We start from the raw sequence: 21,542 nt of genomic DNA on the forward strand, positions 1-21,542 counted from the left end.
TTAAGTGGGTAAAAAGGACAAACAATAAGTTGTAGAGTAATTATTAAAGGAAGGGGAGGGTATTATTCCAGAAAAAGGAGATGAGGAAAGATAATAAAGTTGGAGGGATATTATTAGAAAAGAGATAAAAGAGAAAATGTTATAAAATTGAATGGGTATTATTGAAAAGAGAGGAAAGAAGGGTAGTGGGAGTGTATTATTGAAAGAATCGCAATCTAGAGCAATGTTTCTTTCCTATAAACACATCAAACTGCATGCAATATAGAAAAGAATAATGTTGAAGTGGCCTCCTGTTGGAACCCTCATATTGCACTTCTTGATGTGAAAGTGGACAAAAACCATAGATGCTTTCTATCGAGATACGAGTGAAAAAGCATCTACGATTCCTATCCACTTTCACGTCAAAAGTGCAATATGAGTTTCGAGCCTGAAGTCACTCCAACATGACTCTATAGAAAATGGCTTGGTTAAGAGTCTAGTGTAGTTTGAACTCCTACCAATACCTACAATATAAACACCATTCCTATTCTATAGGAACAGGACACCTTACTTGATATAATTCTTATTCAAAAGGATAGACGAGGAAAGGTAATAAAGTTGAAAGGTTATCCTCGAAAAAGGAATAAGAGAAATGACAAAAATTATCCTCAAGATTCGTAGGGAGATCAAATCTCAACCCATGAGTGATAAACATTGTATAGAGAACCGTTGTGTTTTATTATATAGATTGATAGAATGGATTATACATCAAGAGTGATTCCATTTAGGATTTTCTAGGGGAGAATTTCAATTTTACTAAGAGGAAGTGAGAACGACATATTGTAATCCCGACTTTCAAAGTATTGAAAAGAACTCATCTTCGACCATGGACATAAGCAATCTTATCCAACAATGTAAATCTTGTTTCCTGCCGTGTTTATCTTTGATTTTTTGTCTTGATTTTGATTGTTATTGTTGTGTGCCTATTTTAACATATGTATCATTTCTTACTTTTGAGAGATTTTTGGTTAAATAGACTACTCTCTCTCTCTCTCTCTCTCTCTCTCTCTCTCTCTCTCTCTCTGATACACACATACAAGAGAACAAAAGTTTGCAAATACTATAATGCATTTTCACACTTTGCATACATGTATTGACTTTAAAGAAAAAAAATCTAAAAAACATACATATCCCGAGAGAGTAAGAGAATTAAATAGACAATGACTTTGAAACATAGGTAGAATGGAGAAGACTCTTAAGTTCTCTTTCTTCTTTTTCCCTTTGGCCATTGAAGAAGGATAAGATTGAGTATAAAGATATAGAGAGGAAGATAGACAAGGAATAATTTGAGTAACAATGGAGCTATATATGGGGGGTGCGAATGACTCAACATAACGACATGTGTGAAAAATGTACACTTGTCAAATATATATATTTGGGAACAAAGAGGAGAAAGAAATATGGATTTTGGGGTTTTTTGATCAAATATTGTTTTTTTTTTTTTTTTTTTCTGGAAGGAGAATGATAACTAGCTAGCACTGGGAGTTCCTGCGACAGGTGAGAGCACCAGCACTAGAAGTTATAGAGCCAACCATGGAAGATGATTTGGCTCCAAGACTTGAGGCTCTTGAATAGCTGGCAGAGGCTCCTGCTCCTGATGGGATGAAGTATGCTCCATTCAACAATAGGTCCCCCTCTGACCTCCAATTCCAGTTCTTCCATGTACCCTGATCTGTTTCTACTCTCTTTGTCACCTGTCCACACACATCATCACATTATCAGATGGAGATGTGATGCATCATCCCGATTAGACTAAAAAGGTACAGATGTTTTATAAGATAAATAGTATACTTTTATAGATACAAACGTAGAGCGAGATCAAGAAGTAACACGTTAATAAAATTGAGCGAAAAATAAAGATCATTATGAGTTATTGATACATACTTCCTTGGCAAAGGCGTTGAGAGGGGCAAGGTATCTGTTGCCTTGGCTGTTGATGGTGGGTTCTGCACTTCCACCAATGGCATACATTTCCCAGTGAGTGTAGTCATTGTTTACTACATGGAAATACCCATGTCTACACCTGCAAAATTTTGTTGATTTCAGAAATCATTCATTAAAGAAGATAGGTGGATATTTAATATTTTATTAAGAGGACTTGATTTTTCTTATAAAAGTCAGTCAATGAATGTGGTATTTTACCTTGGCATCCTCTGAATTAGACCTTCTCCAAAATGGTTATAAGCAATGGTCACTTGCATCAGCTTGTCTCTTACATAAGAGTCACTATGTCCCAACAACATCACCTGTATTGCATTACCAGTTCAATATTTAGGACAATTAAGCTTTTGTTTCACAAAATTCTCCAAATTTTTTCTAAAAAATTGGTCCAATTCCACCTAATAAGGTACCAGAAACCTTCATTCTTCTTCCAAAATTTAATTAAACATTCTTTCATTTTTTTTTTCCTCTGAAAAAAACTGGTTGTCTTGATAAAATTTTTACCCTTCAACCTCAACATTAAGATTATGGGTTTTTGGCATAATTTGTATAATAATTGCTGAATCTGAACTTTGTTACTATGGTGGCAAGAAATGTAGATGTATACCTCATTATGATGGGTGAAGTAGTTGTTGGAGATGGTGATGGCAGTTGAACCCATAACAGCATCAACAAGACCATCAGCACAGTTGGAGAGGGAATTGTGATCGATCCAGATGTGGCTGGAACCAAAGATAGAGATGGCGTCACCATCAGCCATTGTTCTCCACCCGTAATGAGACGGAGAGCTGCGTACCATGGCATTGCCAGTGGGCTTACAGTCATGGATATGAAGGCCGTGAATGATAACATTAGTGACGAATTGGATGGTAATGCACGCCCTATTGGCAATGTGAACATTGACACCACGGGCATCGATGGTCTTGAAGCTGTTCATGATGAGCTCTTGTTTAAGAGTGATTACCATGTCCCTCTTGAACACTATCCACAGGGGTTCGTCTTGGATGACAGCGTGGCGCAATGTGCCAGGGCGGGGGGTTACAGCATCATCGTCGCTAGGGTCAGTTACGACATAGAAACGACCGTCACGGCCACCAATGGCATTGCGTCCAAAGCCAATACCACAGTCAGCGAGGCGTTTGCGATTGGCTTGCCAATTGGGGTCACAGCGCCAACAATCATCAATTGGGTTGCCAGTACCACATGATAGAAAGCCCAAGTTCCTTCTTTCGGTGCTGTTGCGTATGGTCCTGCTTGATCACAACTTATTATGAGTATTAACCCACCCTTGATAGTTGGAGTAAAGATTTGGTGATGATGATGATATAAAAAATAAAGTTTTTTAGTCATTTAGCCGACCCTAAATCTTTAGGATAAGGTTTCACTAAATGATGATGGAAGAAGTACTGGCCTCCAACCTTGGCAATGGAAATTGAATTTTAAGATATAAAATAATAGGTAAAGTACATTTTTTAACCCCTTTTACTTCATATGCAAATTCAATATTTTTCTTGATAAAAAAACATTCTTTCAGGTTAAGATGAAAAGATAGAAATTATATGCTAAATAATTCTAAAGAAGAATGAAAGATTTTCCAATGGGTATGTTGGTCTCATGAAATTTGAAATCGTCCCACTAATTGGCAAAGTTTTTATTTTTTATTTTTAAAGTGAGTGGAAAATACACTTCGAAAACAAAAATGATTTTGTTGCTGGAAACAAAAACAGGGGAGTTGTAATTAAATAATGCCTGGGAAAATCTAACGACACACCATGTGGGGAAGGGACTGTCAAACAGAGGCTAATAAATTGTGGGTGATTGAGAGAGAGAGGGACCAATTGACATTCAAACTTGTAGATCCGTAGGTGCTTTATCACAAAATTTTACTACCAAATATATAATGTACATTTAAATCATTAAAATTTTAATTCTTTTAATAAAAAATACTGTAAACACAATTGATTCGACCGGATTTATGATTTTGAAAATATTTAGTAACTCATCTTAGATCTTGGATGAGTAAATGGGATGAATGATTCACATTGACTATCTTGCTCAATTGCCTTTGAAATCAAGATGACTAGCATGATTCATCTTGCCTCTGACAAATATCAAAATCATGATTTTTGAAGCATGGTTTATAATTTTAGGATTGAAAATTCTAATGAAAAGTAAATAGAATGAAAAATAACAAGCTTGAATCCATAGATTCAAAAACTTGGCCAAGGTGACTCAACTTGATCACATTTTACAGTGACTTGACCCCAAAACTCTATAGAACCAATCTGCTGAGTCAACTTATCAACTCAGCTGAGTCAGCTCAAAAATCTAAACGAGTTGAATTAGAAGCTCGATCCAATTATTCCACAGTACATAATATTTTTGTGGACAACAAAAATAAACATGTTTATTTATTTTAAAGCATTAAAAAATATTTTTAAAATATTCTTGTTGTCAACCCAACACCAACAAATTGGATAAAGTGTGAACTCTGATAAGGGATGATAGAATATTGAAAACTATCTAAAAATTATTCATCTCTTATAGATGTTGAAAAAAAATATATATAAAAAACATTCTTTGAATTATCACTTTCCAAGATCCAACATCATTTATTGAGAGAGGTTCGAGTAAGTAAAGAGTCAGGCAAGGGCAGGCCATGTGGTGGGTTTGTTCCCATTTTCATTTTTCATTAATTGACATGTGCACTTGTCGTTCTCAGAACGTACGGATCATGTGAGCTTTTCTGTTCGCTTTTCAGTGATTAATGCAACAGTATTTCTAAGGGGAAGAAGTGAACTACAAGTTAAAGTACACTAGGATAAGAGTTTTAATGAAGCAATGGCAGAAGAGACAAGAAGAGAAGAATTGAAAAAGACTGGTAGAAATTAAGATTAAAAAAAGAAAAAAAGGGCTCACATCTCAACCATTGAGGCGATCTCATCTGGATTGTCCACCGCATGATTGTTCCCGGCTTCAGATTCCTTCAACCTGAAACCACATATATTAGAATAGAATAAAAATGGTTAATTTAAATTAAAACAATATATGAATCTCATCTACACCTTACCCATCAAAAAAATCTATTTAGTCAGGAGTTTAGAATGGCATCTAACGTGAAGGCCAATGTCTCACCGACTAATACATCCCCATGTGAAGAGATTCGGCAGAATTTTAACACAACTCGACACAAAATAGGAAAGATACAAATCTCATTAGTTGCTTGTGTGGACTTTCTCTGCTTTTTGACAAGACATTGAAAGAGATGCAAACAATCTGAACCGTTTGAATCTGTTAATCCAATGATCTCCCACATTTTCTTAGATTGTTACTTAACTTTATCATGTGTTATGTCACTTGGTATACTGTAAAGAGCACATGCCATCAGATTTAATGTTTTAAAAACGAGTCTTGCTGGGGGTGACACAAAGGGAGACGGAAGGGTGATAAAAGTTCATGGTGTTGTGCACATTACTATAGGTGCTTTTTTGCAAGATATAAGTAAAAAACATCTACAGTTATGTGTGTGCCTCCACATCCTTTTTATCACCTTTGTATCTCTCTTTATGTCATTCCAGTATTTTTCTTTAAAAATTGAAGGATTATATAGAAATTATCAAATTCTTTGGACCATAAAAATCTAAAGATTTAGATAGTTTGTCATGACAACATTTGCTTGGAGCACATTAGATACATGTGAAGAATTCTTTATTGGCATCATATGAATTGGGGTGGTCCATATGAATTGGGGTGGTCTTAGTAAAAAAAAAGTTTGGGTTTGTTAATGTCTGCCCTTAAAAGGCAATAAATATACTTTGGGAATAAGCATCCCACAAGATTTGGTAAAAAAAATAATTTTTTATGAGCATTTTTTAGTACAGTTTTGGTACGAATACCAATTTCCAGGGTGTGTTCAGCACACCTTAACGTGTGCCCTTATGGCACATGTTACAAAACCCTTCATAATACACCAACAAATAATATATCTACACATTTTGAGGTGTTTTAAGTAAAAGTTGGTGTGGTAATACAATCTCTAAAAAAATTAGTTTTCTAAGAGGTTTCGATAAAATAATAATTTTCGGGTCTGATTTTACGGATAATTAGAAAATAGAAAATTAATTAATAAAAACAGAATTACCGTACATCATCTCTCTGGAAAAGTGATGTTCTGAGACACCAAACGAACAAAGTTCACTGCTCGAGGCAGTCACCTTCCACTAAAAAACCGTAAAAAGTAGAATTATAAATTTAAAGGTCGAAACTCGAAAGGGACGAGGCGACTCGTTGACGGAATCTCTTGCGAAAAAAATTTCTTAAATTCTCCAACAATGACTAATCTACCCTCAGTATATCCATCCATAAAGTAACGATTGCTCGACATTGAAACAGACAGGTTCAGGATGATTTTGGAAATATGGTAAAAGATGTAAGGAGATTTCAGTCAAGAAATTAGTTGATGTCTTTAAAGTTTAAACTACCCTGATAATAATCTTAAAGTAGCTTTTTCCTCGAGAATTGAAACGAAAGGCCGGATCTAGAAAGCTAAACATAACGAATTAAACGATCCAGATTTCTAGATCTAATTTAACGGTTAAGATTGTTGTTAATAAATTCATGGAAAATATCACAAATTTCTATAGAAGAAAGACAGACGGTCCAGATCTGCTGATCTGGAATAATTGAAAAGTTACCGAAGTACTAAGATAGTTACAGACCTCTCTGCCATTGATGAGTTCTTCTTTGAGCTCTGAAACTGCTCTTTTGCTCCAATTCTAAAAAGAACAACACACAACAACAATTTAGAAGCTAATTTTATTACAAAAATGAAAAAAATATATCAAAGAAATTGAGAAATTGAGTCAAATCCAGCTAATTTACTAATTTTATTACAAAAATGGAAAAAAAATTCGAAGAAATGAAGAATAAACAGAGAACTTGAGTCAAATCCGCATTTCTGGCGCAAATCAAGCTACGAAACCTAGAAAAAAAATTCTCTATTTATACTGTAATTAGTTCTCATTACGAAGAACAAAACATCGAATGCAGGTGAAACAGAAAGAAATCGTCCGTTTAATGTAAAAAAAATCTCCAAATTGAGTAAGAAAACACAAATGCAACTTCTCTATGATCGATTTGTTTGATATTTCTCTGTTTCTATAAGAGATTGAACCCTAAATCAACCAGAAAACTCTTCAAAGAACTTCCTCTGTTCCTCAGTAAAAATTCGACTCAACAAATTTCGGAGAATTAATTAAAAAGAAAATGCAGATAAACAGAGGCAAATTATACCTTGAATCCAAGATCTCCTCTCTCTCTACACTCGCCATTACTGAAACAATGAACAATTGAAGCGTCAAACACAGAGAAAACCACCTCAGAGAAACCGCCATTGTTGTTTCAGCTCTCTCTCTCTCTCTCTAAATCTCTGTTTCTTTCTCTCTCTGAAATCAACGAAAAAGATTATGAGAGAAATAAACAGAGGAACTAATGGAGTTAAAGAAAAACTTCATTGAGACGGCCATTTTATAGAAAAATTAGCCCAACTGCCTAACTCCGTTAACTAAACTTCACACCATGGTTAGGTTAAGTATCACCATTAAATCCACTTTTAACTGTCACTAACGGACTATTTTTTTTCACCACACGTGTGCCTACCGACGCTTCTTTGACATGGGCGAACGGTGTCGGTCACTCACGTCAGAGTTTCAGTCACTAGATGGATCCGGATTGGGTCAATTTGTGATCAATCCAATAAGGATCGGATCTGGGTATTAATATCCTAATCCGATCCAGTTGCTACCAGATCGGGTCCTGATTGGTTCAAGTGATCAACACAGAATTATAATATAAAATCTAAATAACTTTTATATATATAAAACAAAATTGAGATATTTACGAAAACATGCACGAATTTTGTTCTAATTACGATTTTGATACATTGTTCATTTTATTTACAAATACATGCACGTGGTACACTGATCACTTTCACGCATCTATGAACTCGTAGTTTAAAACTCATAAATGTATGAATTCGTGGATATTAAAAGTGACAAACTTACAAGTTCGTAGATGCGTAAAAAGTGAACCGTGTACCACACAGGGGCGGAACCAGGATTTTGCCCATGTGGGGGCAACAAAGAGTAGAAATTTTTTCGTGGGGACAACTAAGAATGGAAAAAAAAAAAAAAAAATTTGTGGGGGCACTAGTGACAGATTTATTTATCTGTCGCTAAAGTCTGTCGTAATAGTTCACTAATTCATAAACTTTGAAAATTCTTGTGAGGGCCCCTCCCCCCCTAAATCCACCCTTGATACCACATGTATATATTAAAATGAAAAATCGGATTCACCTAACAAAATATATAGAGAGATGCTATTGGCATCTCAACTTTTATTTATTACACCCCAATTTCTTAAATTATTTATCACACCCTAATTAAATATTAGAACACACCATTCAAATATTATAAAAATCTCAAGTTAGTACTTTAACATTACAAAGTCTTATAACACATTGAAACAATTCAGCAATTATTTACTATTAGACTAGGCCATATAAAATCCTAAATCTTAAAAAAAAATATAATTTCTATTGATACCCCAACTTTTACTTCTTCTCGATAAGTAAAAGTTGGGTTTCTATCGGATCCAACATGATTGATCAAGAACCATTGCATTATCAGACTCCAATTCCACAATTTAGATCCATTAATAAGAGTGGATCGAATTTCGGGTCTGATCCGATCCATTGACAGTCCTACCTCTGTTACTGATTGACACCTCACCAATCTTGTAAGCTTTTTAATTTTCTATGCCTTGGCGCTGCATCACGGTGTCCTTGCAAAATGTTTATTTTATTAAGAGCCCCTCTTAAAATTTAAAAATTAGAATAAATCACATCACGAGAAAAGGCAATTTTAGTTATTCATCCTTTGACGAATTATCATTGTCGTTGACTTATTATGTCTGTAATGATTTTTATGAGTAAAAAGCGTTTAAAGTCTAAAACTAAGGTGTTTTACTAAAACAGCCGAATATGCTGCCGAAATTACAGGCTCCTCAATGTTTTTGAAATATATAGCCAATATTTGTACATTTTTACCAAAACAGTATCTATGGTAGGGACGTCAATCATAATTCAAATTTTACCAAAACAGTTATCGATTATAGAGACATTAAACTGAATTCACCTTTACGCCTTTTCCCAATTATACAAATGAACATAATTTTACAAAAAGAGCATCCATTTAGTGAATTTAGCATTATATCATTATTTTCAAACTAAAATAAACCTTAAATATAGTAGGGTTTTCCATATTTTCAAATTGATAATCATAATTTTATTTTCTCGATATACAACTAAGAAAATTTATGATTCTTTGCAGAATACCACGTCAACATAGTGTTGAATGTAATGTTGAAGGAAGTTAGATCAACATTTTCCTTTTCTAAATCTACGTATCTCAAGGTGAAACAATATCATCTATTGAAACTTGGTCAAAGGATGAAAATCCAAAACTATATTTTGTGGGTTGGAGTTAAATTTTAAAATTTTATGGGGTCTGGATAAAAATGTAATTAAAATTTGGATTTTAACCTTTATGGGAATTCGTTTCTTAGCTTTTGGGGGGCACAATTATACTCCCATGCAACAACCCACGCATCTCTCATCATAAGACAATCTCACGCGTGTCTTAAGCGTTTTTTTCTCTTATTTACCATTTTACCCTTGGTCGCCTGGTTATAATTATATCACTCTATATATATTATTACATGTAGGTGGACTTTCACTTACAAGATGTCTAATATGGTCCACACAGGTACAATAGCACTTAATCTGGTCCATCCATTTGACAGGAAATTCTTGATTTGATAATGCCCTAATTATTACAAAATTCTATTGACTTTTGGCAAGTAAACCAATGTTACTTGTTGTCTGTCCAAAAATAAAAGAATAATGATTTTCTCACACCTCCTTTGACATACTTACTCCCATCACAGAGCCGTAGATCATTTGCCTCGGGATACATAGAATTATAAATCTTTTTCTTATGTATCCCGAGGCAAATGGTTTATGGTTCTGTGATGAGGGCATAGGTCAAAGGGGAGCGTAAGATTATCACGACTCTAAATAAAATGTTTTCATTTATTAAAAGACAAAGATAATACTTAGCCTATGATTTTAGTACTTTTATAAGGGTTGGGATCCTGTTAGAAATGTCAATGAGTATACATTTCACAAGAAGTTAATCAAAACCAAAATTGAAAACCCTGACTCTAAATCCCTTTTTATTGAAATTGATTAGAATCTGATCTAAATAACTGAATTGATTGAAAATCAAAATCCAAAAATTTAAAGAGAATTATTGTCGGTTTCAATTTATTAATTTAAAAATTGGAATCAGAACCAAGAAAATTTAATGATTCCAATTATGGATCCTATAGGAATTTAACCAGAACCAACCCATTGATACCTCTAGATCCACAACTCATGCAATGATATAGGATTCGTGAGTGGTTGGATCATAACAACAATATTCATTTTTATGATTGATATATCTGACAATGACACATTGGACAAATCAAGGAGATAATTGGTACAAAGATGTACGTGTATCGTCAGTCTTGTTGAATTGTTTATAGGAGGGATTTAATATGGTCATTTTAGGACATTTAGGGTGATAAAGGTCGATGATTTATAAGATAACAAGTTCAAAAATATTGGGTGTATTTGTGGGAGTGAAAACATCACGACTTATTTATAGAATGTGACAATTATTTCTTTTGCTAACACCATTATGTCGATGAGTTTAAGGTACAAAACATTTGATGAACGATACTATTTTGTGAAAGAAATGCTTCAAAAGGCTTTGAGGTATATTTCCCTCTATATAATCACTATAAAGGGTCTCAATAGGCGCATTAAATTAGTTGTGGACCATAACCTAAAAATTATAGGAAGTGGTGCTCGACTTTCGATTTAGAACGTAAATGAAATTTCCAAGAGTAGCAAGAAAAAATCGTCAATGAAAAAAAAAGTAATAATAGCCACTTAAAGAAGATACCGAAGAAAGATCCCAAATATTTGAACGAGTTTTTGAGAGGGGGCCATTGTATGAGTGGTTATAGATAGACAAATCTACAAGACCTAGGATGGTGACACATGTCCTATAGGGATACACATAGTTCTTGTTTTAAAGCCTAAGTATAAGACATGAGGTTAGGTATAAAATTGGGTTAAGCCAAGCTCATAGGTCGAGTATCAGATTGGATTGAGTCAAGCTCAGAGTTCAAGTATAAGGTTAGGTTGAGCCAAGCTCATAGGTTGGGCATAAGACATAGGTCGGGTACCAGAAGGCATAAGGTCGGGAGAGCCAAGCTCATATGTCAGGTATCAGAAGGCATATAAGGTCGAGGGAATCTTCTCTCAAACAACGTGGCTTGGTAGATCCCGCAAAATCTTAAATTTTGCATGATTTGAACGTGATTTTGGAAGGATTTTATCATTAGAAAGTTACCAAATAAAAATGACTCCAAAAGAATAAACTTTTAATGTAGGAAGTTTTCTTAAGAAGGATAGGATGGAATAGGAAACGTCTAAAATAAGATTTTATCTTATTCTCTATAAAAGGACAACCACATGCTAATGAGATGTATGAGATTCTTGTTTTTAAACCCTTTATATTATTATTCTAAAGTCTAATTTTTGCATCGAAGCTTCTACAAAATAGGTAGAAGGGGGAGCTTCAAGAAATTGAAGATCTACCCACAAGGTTCTTGAAAATCTCTAGGTAATCACAAAAATCACCTCTAAAATTGGCTTCATCCATGTGAACATGGTACAATGGACACAACGTACAAATAGTGAACATAAGGATCAATAATTAAAATGATGCAATAAGAAATGCGAGGGAATCCTAGATTTGAGAAGGGACAACGAGGAGATGAGGCAACAGATAACTTAAAGATAAGAACATAGAGGGGCATGAATGCAACGAGGATACCAGTAGGTATCGGGAAGGTGACCTCGACCCACGAGGTCGATAGACTAAGAATGGGCAAGATACATGCAAGATCCCCTCCTAAATCCTTTGACTTTTAAAAAATGGAGGAATTAATTAAAAAGATAGAGGATGATGTGGTAAGAAAAGGACATAAAGGTTGGGGCATCTCAGTTGTGATGTTTCCATCCATCTTAAGGTCAAACTTTGAAATTGGGGTAGTCTTGTAGTCAAAGGTAGGGAGGTTGAGAACATCTCAATTACAATGTTTTCATCCATATTGAGGTCGAGAAAGTCTCATGGTCAAAAGGTAAGGAGCTCGGGGGCATTCTTAGTTACGATGTTTCCATCCATCTTGAAGTCGAGGATAATGTCAGTACTAATGTTTTCATCCATCTTGAGGTTGGGGAAGTATAATGGTTAAAAAGATAGGGAAGTCGGAGGCATCTGGGTTATGATGTTTCCATCCATCTTAAGGTCGAGGAAAATGTGTGCTACGATGTCTTCATCCATCTTGAGGTTGGCATAGTCTCATGGTCAAGAGGTAGGGATGTCAGGGACATTTTCAATTATGATGTTTCCATCTATCTTGAGGTTGGACATTGAGGTTGGGGCAATCTCATGATCAAAAAGTAGGGAGGTCGAGGATATTCTTAGTTACAATGTTTCCATCCATTTTGAGATTGGGGGCAATGTCAACTATGATGTTTTTGTAAACATGAGATTTTTGAGTCTAAAGATCTCTCCTAATTGGGTTTAGAGTCGCCACCATTCTTTTTTGGAAAGGGTGTTAATGGGCACCCGAAAAGTGATTTTATAAAAAATCATTTAGTAGTGACTCTCGTGGTATTATCAATTACAATGTTTTCATCCATCTTGAGGTTAAGGGTATTATCAGTTACGATGTTTCCATCAAATCTTAGGCTAAGGGCATATCAACAAAGATATTTGTATCCACCTTGTGGTTATAGAACTCTCAATTATGATGTTTCCATCCATCTTGAGGTCGAGGTTAATGTCAATTGAGGTTGGGGTAGGTTAAGACTTGGTTCATTGAAGGAATCGAGTCCTACTCTTAAGCTTAGGTAGGTTTAAGAAGATAAAGACTTGGTTCATTTAGGGAATCGAACCTTACTCTTGAGGTTGGATATGATCAAGAATGTTAAAACTCGATTCATTGAGGAAACCAAACCCTACTCTTGAGGTTTATGAAGGTTAAGACTCAGTTCATTGAGGAAATCAAGCCAGACTCTTGAGGTTAGATAGGCTCAAGAAGCTTAAAACTCAATTCATTTAGAGAGTCGAGCCCTGTTCTTGAGCGTAGGTAGGTTTAAGAAGATAAAGACTTTGTTCATTTGAGGAACCAAGCCGTACTCTTGAGGTTGGATATGATCAAGAAGGTTAAGACTCGATTCATTGAGGGAATCAAGCCCTACTCTTAAAGTTTAGGAAGGTTAAAACTCGGTTCATTGAGGAAATCGAGCTGGACTCTTGAGGTTGGGTAGGCTCAAGAAGCTTAAAACTCAATTCATTTAGGGAATCGATATCTGTTATTAAGGTTGGGTATGTTTAAGAAGGTTAAGACTTGGTTTATTGAGGGAACCGATTGGGTGAGTTCAAGAAGGTTAAGACTCGGTTCATTGAGGGAATCGAGCCCTACTCCTATTCTTGAAGACGGTTAAGACTCGGTTCATTGAGGGAACTGAACCCTATTCTTGAGGTTGGATATGGTCAAGAAAGTTAAGACTATTCATCGAGGGAACTAATCCTTACTCGTGAAGTTATGTAGGTTTAAGAAGGTTAAGACTTTTTTCATTAAAGGAACCGAGTCATACTCTTGAAGATAGGTAGGTTCAAGAAAGTTAAGACTCAGTTCATTGAGGGAACTGAGCCTTACTTTTGAGGTTGGGTAGGTTTAATAAGGTTAATACTTAGTTCATTGAGAGAATCGAACCCTTTTCTTGAGGTTGGGTAGGTTAAGACTCAGTTCATTGAGGGAATTGAGCCCTACTCTTGATGTTAGGTACGTTCAAAAATTTTAAAGAGTCCGTTAATTGAGGGAACCGAGTCCTACTTTTGAGGTTGGGTAAGTTCAAAAAAAAATAATTCTCGATTAATTGAGTAAACTAAGTCCCACTTTTAAGGTTGAGTAGGTTCAATTAATGTTGGAAGACGATATTACAAGCAACTAGGGGCAGAGTCAATAATTGAAAGTAGAAAATCGGTAGAATCTGCAACAAGGAATAATAGAGTTCAATAACATTGGTGTGGCTTACATCTCATGGTTCTGAGCTCATTGGGACTTTCAGATTTAATAAGAGAAAGTTCTTGGAAGCTTGCACTAAGTCCAAACTTCTGAGAGGGGGCATTGTGGAGGGATAAATCTACAAAACCAAAGATGATAAACCATGTCCTATAAGGATACACTTAGTTTCGATTTTAAAGCCTAGATATAAAACATAAGGTTGGTATAAGATTGGGTTAAGCCAAGCTCATCAGTCGGGTATAAGATTGGGTTGAGTCAAGTTCAGAGCTCATGCATAAGGTCGAGTTGAGCCAAGCTCATAGGTTGGGCATAAGGCATAAATCGGGTACCAGAAGGCATAAGGTCAAGTATAAGCCAAGCTCATAGGTCGGGTACCATAAGACATAAGGTCGTGGGAGCCAAACTTATAAGTCAAGTACCAAAAGGCATATAAAGTCAGTGGAATCTTCTCTCAAACGATGTGCCTTGGTAGATAACATAAAACATCTAATTTTACAAGATTTGAGAGTGATTTTGAAAGGATTTCGTCGTTAAAAGGTTACCAAATAAGAAATAACTCAAAAAGGATCAAGTTCTAATGTAGGAATGTTTCTTAAGGAGGATAAGATGAAATAATAAACATCTAAAAAGGGATTTTATCCTATTTTCTATAAAAGGACAACCACATGCTAATGAAAGGTATAGGATTCTTGCTCTTAAACCTTTTATATTCTTATTCTAAGGTTTAACTTTGGCATCGGAGGCTCTGTGGAACAGGTAGAAGGGGAGCTCCAAGGAATTGAAGATCTACTCACAAAGTGCTTGCGGATCTCGAGGTATTCACAAAAATCACCTCTACAGTGGAAAAATGTGAAAATAGTGTAATACTATGCTTGGTAAGACTATAAGAAGTTGTTAAATTTTGAATCCAAAGTTGATCTATAAAAATTAAAAAGTAATATTCAATAATAAATGGCAATTTTTATAGACATGTCCAAGATGTCTATGCCAAAAATAAAAATATTACATAAAACTTGAGGAGGCTTCAAGAGGTTAGTGATGAGTTCAAAATGTGTCTGCAATATTTTCCACATCGAATCACATTCTCAAAAGTGAAGTCCCACACAAACAAATCGAACGATGAGAATCCAATAGTAAGTACAGCACTTGTTGGGATTGAATTTGGTTAGTGGTTTTGGATGCATAACAACGAAGGAACAAATTAATCCTATAATATTATCATGGGTCATATGATTGATGATAGAAACATTAGGCACGTGCCAAGAATTGGTTTAGTAGAAATTCAAGATTGTTCTTGATATTAGAGATTAGTCAGATCTTGAACGTTCAAGTAGTGGGATGAGATGCTGGGAATGGATTCCCTGTAGTATTTTCAATGGTTGAGAAAAAGCCACATTGACCAGACAACAAAATCACTCAGAGCTCAGTTCCAAAAATATTTTTTTCTTAATCTAATCTAGGCCATCAAACCTAGAGGGCTAATCTTTTTTCAATTTCTGATTTACGACGTAAAAGAAATGCCATCAGTAACAAGAAAAGTTATCAAGGAAAAATAAAAATTAATAACAACTACTTAAAGAAGATATTGGTGAAGGACCCCAAACATTAAACGATTTACTTAAAAGGTCATTGTATTACCGACGAAATGTAAAAATGGTGCAATATTATGTTTGGTAAGGCTATAAGAAGAACATCTTAAATATTGAATCTGATGTTGATTTAGGAAATTTAAAAGTAGTTTTCAAAAATAAATGAGAATGCTTCTATGCCACAAATTAAAATAGGACATAAAACTTGAGGAGGTTTAGAGAGGTTTGTGAAAGATTGGAATGGGATGTTGGGCATGGATCCTCTGTAACATTTTACCATGGTTGAAAGAGCTCCAATCGACAAGACAACAAAATCATTCCATTAAAATTTGGGAGTTCAGTAGCCATCCATTTTCAAATCTTTTGACCAGGCAAAAAAAAAGTTTTTGGTTTTTTTTTTATAAAAAAAATCTAATCGAGACCATGAATCCTAGAGTGATACTGTGGAAAAAGTTCTATATAAAAAACATATTACAAAATATCTACTCCCCGGATGTTAGATTTTGTTGTAGTGATTCCCAAATCAAATTAAGAGCATTGATTAGGTGAAAACTTCCAGTTGTTCTTAAATAGTTTCATTTATGGATTTATAATAATGTAGTGAACCTTTATTAATATCAATAAATGTTTTGGTAGTTTTAGAAATTAAGGCTCTAAAAGAGAATTCATTTTATTTCTAAGATGTGATGAATGAAAAAGACTTTCAACAAATTGACAGTGTTTGTTAGTATAGCTTTATGGAGTACTTAAAGTTATTTTGAGAAGATTTCTTTCCATTTTGTTATGGAAATCTAAAGTTAGATGGAGGGCATGTGAGGTTGCACATGATCACTTAGAAAATCTTTTTATTTTTATTTTTTACTTTTTTTATGAAGGGTCTTGAACCGTAAGCCTGACTAGCAGGGTCAAGGCAATTGACATCTTAGAGCACCATATCTCACCCAAGTACATCCAATACACCCACAAACCATCAAAAACATGTAAACAGGGATAAATTTGTGGGTGGGCACGAGAGGGTTTGAACTCAAGACCTCTCCCTTTTTAAAGGGATGCCTTGGGTCGCTGGTTGAAAATTCAATATTCCTCTAAGAATATAATTGTCACTATAATTAATTGAAGAAATTATTTTAAAACTTTCGTATAGATAATTGAATATTTTAATTTATAACATGTACGATTTTATATAATGTAATGATATTTATACAATTTAAAAATTAATTAAAATGTTTAATATATTGTGAGGGTATTTTGGGCAAATAGTAAAGATTTTATATATAACGGATTTTGGTTAGTGATTTAACAAGATATTAAAGGAATTTGTAAAAAATGGGAAAAATTTTCCTATTTTTTAGAGTCATGTCGGGATGACACAAAGGTGGACACAATGACATGGTGGAGCGCACATAATCATAGACACTTTTCTGTGATATATGAGTAAAAAGCTTCTACAGTTATATGTGCGCCACCACATAATTTGAGCCACCCTGTGTCCTTGTTTGTGTCACTCCAACATTATTAATTTATTTACTATTAAACTAATTTTTAGGAGGGACTTTTGCAACAACAACAACAACAACAAAAACAAAATTGTAAAATTTGCATACATTTAGATCTCGGTTATTATTAGAATATTTCAACTATTAAGAAAGATCTGTTTTAATTATAGAAAGTCAAATAAAATTCTAAATTATTAATTTTTGTGAAACTGTTGAATGAGAAATCCAAATTTGTTCTTGAACCTTTTCCATCATATATTTTTTTCATTCAAATAAAAAAGTGAGATAATTTATACCTACATATTAGTGATAATGAAGAAGATAAGAAATTACTAAAACAACTAATTTTTGCACAACTAATGAAATACCCATGTTTTTAATATTAACTGAAACATCAACACATCCAATTTTGTAATAATTCTTTTTACAAAAATGATATTTGGTGCACAAACAATTTGATGAATTTACTTTTACGTCCATGAGTCGAATGTAGGTTCATAGCAAGGGTAAATAAGTAAATATCATGTGTTACTTTATACTATATGAAAAAATTTGTAAAAATAAACCATTACAAAATTAGGTATATATGGCCATCTTTGTGAATAAAATGGATGATTAAGCATTTCTTTTTCAAAATACACGAACGTTTTCGTATATATAGTACCCATTATGAATTGGATTTTTAAAAGTCTTAAACAAACACTTGACAAGATTACTAGAATCTTGTCTCACAATTGGAGCAACGGCATTGATATTAGTACTTTTCGTTCTTCAATCATGTGTTTCGAAATATTTAGTAGCAACAAGTTACACTTTTGCCGTATGATATTAAGGAATATTTATAGAAGCACATTAATTTTTTTTATGGAACCCTTGGCTAATTGGTCAAGACTCTAGATCAATATGTTTGTGAACCATATACGTGACAATGTTTAGGGGCGCAACTTAGTTCGGTTTGGTTCGATTTAAGGTCAAATAGGAATCAAACTGACCTAGGTCGGTTCCATTAAGTGAGGACTGGAACCGAACCAAATTGCCATAGAACCAAGCCAACCCGAACTAAGATAAGGTCGGTTTGGTTTGGTTCTGCGAGTTGTCAATATCTTAAAAACCTAATTGAATCAACACATGCTTTTTAATAAAAAAAATTACTAAATATGAATATGAAATCTTATATAATGAGTCATTAATCCATCCATCAATAATATATAAAAAATAAATCGGTAATATATTCAATCAAAAAAAAAATGTCAATAATTTTTCCATCAATTAAAGAAAGTTATTAATCTATCCATAAAAATAATAATCAATTTATCCATAAAATATTCGTATAATTTATTAAAAAGATTAATAGTATTTATTTATAATTTTATTAATATAAGGATTCGGTTATCGGTTTGGTTCGGTTCTATACAAGGCATGAACAGATAACTAAACCAAATTGGTCGGTTCTCTATTTTGTTAACTTGGAATCGAGCCAAAGTTCATTATAGACCGAACCAAACCAATCCAAAGCATTCGGTTCTCGGTTTGAATCACCCCTAACAATGTTGTTTATACGTTTCTCTCCAAAGCCATACTAATGGATTGGTTCGGGACCACGAATCATTGTCCCCAAAACCATATTATTTACAATTGTTTTGGTTTCTATTGATTTCAACACGTATGCTAACATACATACGTGTCACAATTTTCCAAATCAATTGGACTTATGATTGTTTGATTCAAATCCTAAGTGAACTTCTATACTAAAACCAGATCAATTGATGATTTCTAGATACCAACTCGACCATTTCTAGAAGTAGTAGAACAAATGAACATGGCTCATTTAACAAAACCCTAATCTTTAGGATTATACTTTGAAGATTATGGATAAAGCTTATTGATTGATCCACAATACCTGATTCAAACATATAGAGATAAAAAAAATGTAATTTTTTGGTTGGGAAGGGGGCGGGACAAAGGTATCCGGACCTCGTAGAGAACCCGACTAATCCTCAAAGCACATGTAATCCCCCCACCCCCCTACACGCACCAAGTAATTTGTAAGATAAATCCTTGAAGGTGGCCCCCTAAGGGAGATTCGAATTCAAGACATCCACTTCATGAGGTATGGACATCTCACCAACTCTTAGATAGTTAGAAGGTGGTTTTTTTGTTTGTAATTGCACATGGGGTCATAAGGAAGTTTTTAGTCATAGATTTTTTTCCTTTGAATCATGATAAATTGATGCTCTTTGTACGCTCCTTGACATGGCAGTGCATAGAACCATAGGTCTTTTTTCCTTGTGCATCTTGAAGAAAAATATCTATGATTCTATGCACTGCCACATTAGAGAGCCTACAAAGAACATTAAGTTTTGGGGCGCCAGTTTATCATTAGTTTTTAATCTTCCAATAATTTTGAAATTTTCCTTTAAGTCTTAGTATATAGGGGTCAGGTTCTGGATGTCTCGTGAAGAATGAATCATCCAAAAATTACATGATTGATTATGTAAACATGAAATTGAGCAGTTGGGATTTATGCTTAGGATAAATAACCCTGAGAGACATGTTATTGGGATACGAATAAATCTTGAACATTGGATTTCATATTTAAACGGTCAAGATCATTTGTTTTCTCGTGAATCATTTTTCCTGAGTAATCAAACCAAACTCATATATCGGGATATCGATTAGGTCAAATGAATGACTTTTGTGAGAGACCAAGGGAAAAAAAAAGCATTAAAACTCAACTTATTTATAATAATAATAAAAATAAAAAATACCCTTATCTTCAATTTCTTCTAAGAAGGTCATGAACCTTTCCCATGTCCTTCATCTTCAACAACATCTCACTACAAGCAAACAACTACCATAAATTAAATTACTTAAAGAGGTGAAATAACCAACGTATCAACCTAATATTAGGTTTACATGTCTCTTTTTGTCTTCTTAACCTAACTTGGTTATAGATTTTCAAGAATAGGTGGTGTATTTCAAGATTACCTACTTTTTTTTCTTAAGGAAATTACTAAAGCAGTTATCTATTTGTCAAAATTAACTAATCAGTCTTCTTTTTAATCATATTTACCAAAATGGTCATATACCCATTTTCATAATTATTTATATTTTTGAAAAATAATTATATGAATTTATCTTCATGCCCTTATGGAATGCAGGTTATGTCATTGGTTTAGAACACTTCTCTCAAATTTTAATCAAAATCCAGAGTTTTATATCTGAATTTATTATAATTATAATTATTTGGTTGTGTAATATATCACACGTGCCACATGCACCCCCGCACGTAAAACCTAACTAGGGTTGAGGTATTTTCGTAATTTTAGATCAAATTTATTTAGTTAGCGTTGGAGGGTTACGTCCGACCAACTCCCCCACAAAACGGTTGGTCTGGCTACCAAATTGAATTTGGTTTAGTGGGACCCACACAACACCAAAACTACTCACATGGGCATCAGCGCCCATTACGGGCCTGATTGACTTTCAATTTTTTTTTTGGCTGACAGTTTGACGCCTCTTTGATCCATCTTGACCGTTGACTTTACTTTTTTATCATTTTTAGAGTGATTTCCATATGTCCCCATAGGTTTGATGAATGTTTGAGATACCCTTTGTTTTCAAATTGATACTCATGACATACCCCTTGAACAATGTTTTCTATAACATTTATCCCCACCATCTTCAATCTTCAAAGCTCGATGAGAATTCAATGATGATTTTTTTAAAGAAAAATAGGGTCATCAATGGATTGGGGTTTGATTAGATCAGGATTAATTTGATTGGACCCAAAACCAATCAGATAGGCATCGGGATGGATCAGTATTAGATCATATTTATTTAGTTCTCAAAATAAGAATCTAAATCTGATCCAATAACATTTGGATCGCTTTCAAATCTAATTCGATATACAAAATCTTTATATAAATTTTTTTTTTAAAAAAGAGTGTTGATTTTGTAATTCAACCTTACAAGGTTACCTGATAAGTGCAAGAATCATAGATTTTTCTCCGGGATACACAACTTCACATGTTTTATGAGGATGTGCAGTTGTGTATTCCAGGGAAAAAAATCTACGATTCTTACAGGGTACACATCAATTAAGTTTTTGAATTACCCTATCCGATTGATTTACAAAATCATTATACAAAAAAAGAAAATCGTACATTTAAGCAAAATATATAATAATATCTCAAATTTTATCAAA

At 34.0% G+C, this 21,542-nt stretch overlaps 1 protein-coding gene across 2 annotated transcripts; it reads right to left on the bottom strand.

The window, feature by feature from the left end:
- Positions 1-1,467: 1,467 nt before the first annotated feature.
- On the bottom strand, positions 1,468-7,487 carry LOC147382802 (putative pectate lyase 8). Of its 2 annotated transcripts, none has more exons than XM_086427517.1 (7): positions 7,273-7,487; positions 6,699-6,755; positions 4,900-4,971; positions 2,588-3,230; positions 2,182-2,285; positions 1,924-2,062; positions 1,468-1,733 (listed from the first exon to the last, which is right to left on the bottom strand). In XM_086427517.1, the coding sequence occupies exons 1-7, from the start codon at positions 7,371-7,373 to the stop codon at positions 1,512-1,514; spliced, it is 1,338 nt and encodes a 445-aa protein (XP_086283643.1). In that variant the 5' UTR covers positions 7,374-7,487; the 3' UTR covers positions 1,468-1,511. The 2 variants fall into 2 exon arrangements, with proteins under 2 accessions (XP_086283643.1, XP_086283642.1); XM_086427516.1 differs by having other exon boundaries at positions 6,675-6,755.
- Between the last annotated feature and the right edge of the window lie 14,055 nt (positions 7,488-21,542).

This window comes from Akebia trifoliata, chromosome 16 (genome assembly GCF_017979445.1).
Source record: "Akebia trifoliata isolate Shusen 1 chromosome 16, ASM1797944v1, whole genome shotgun sequence".
NCBI lineage: Eukaryota > Viridiplantae > Streptophyta > Magnoliopsida > Ranunculales > Lardizabalaceae > Akebia > Akebia trifoliata.

Excerpts from the sequence above, each read along its gene's own strand:
- LOC147382802 (XM_086427516.1), bottom strand. The coding sequence starts at position 7,373 with ATGGCGGTTTCTCTGAGGTGGTTTTCTCTGTGTTTGACGCTTCAATTG. Across the intron at positions 3,231-4,899 it reads ATCGCCTCAATGGTTGAGAT|GACCATACGCAACAGCACCG; the intron begins GTGAGCCCTTTT and ends GTGATCAAGCAG. Across the intron at positions 2,286-2,587 it reads ACTTCACCCATCATAATGAG|GTGATGTTGTTGGGACATAG; the intron begins GTATACATCTAC and ends AATGCAATACAG.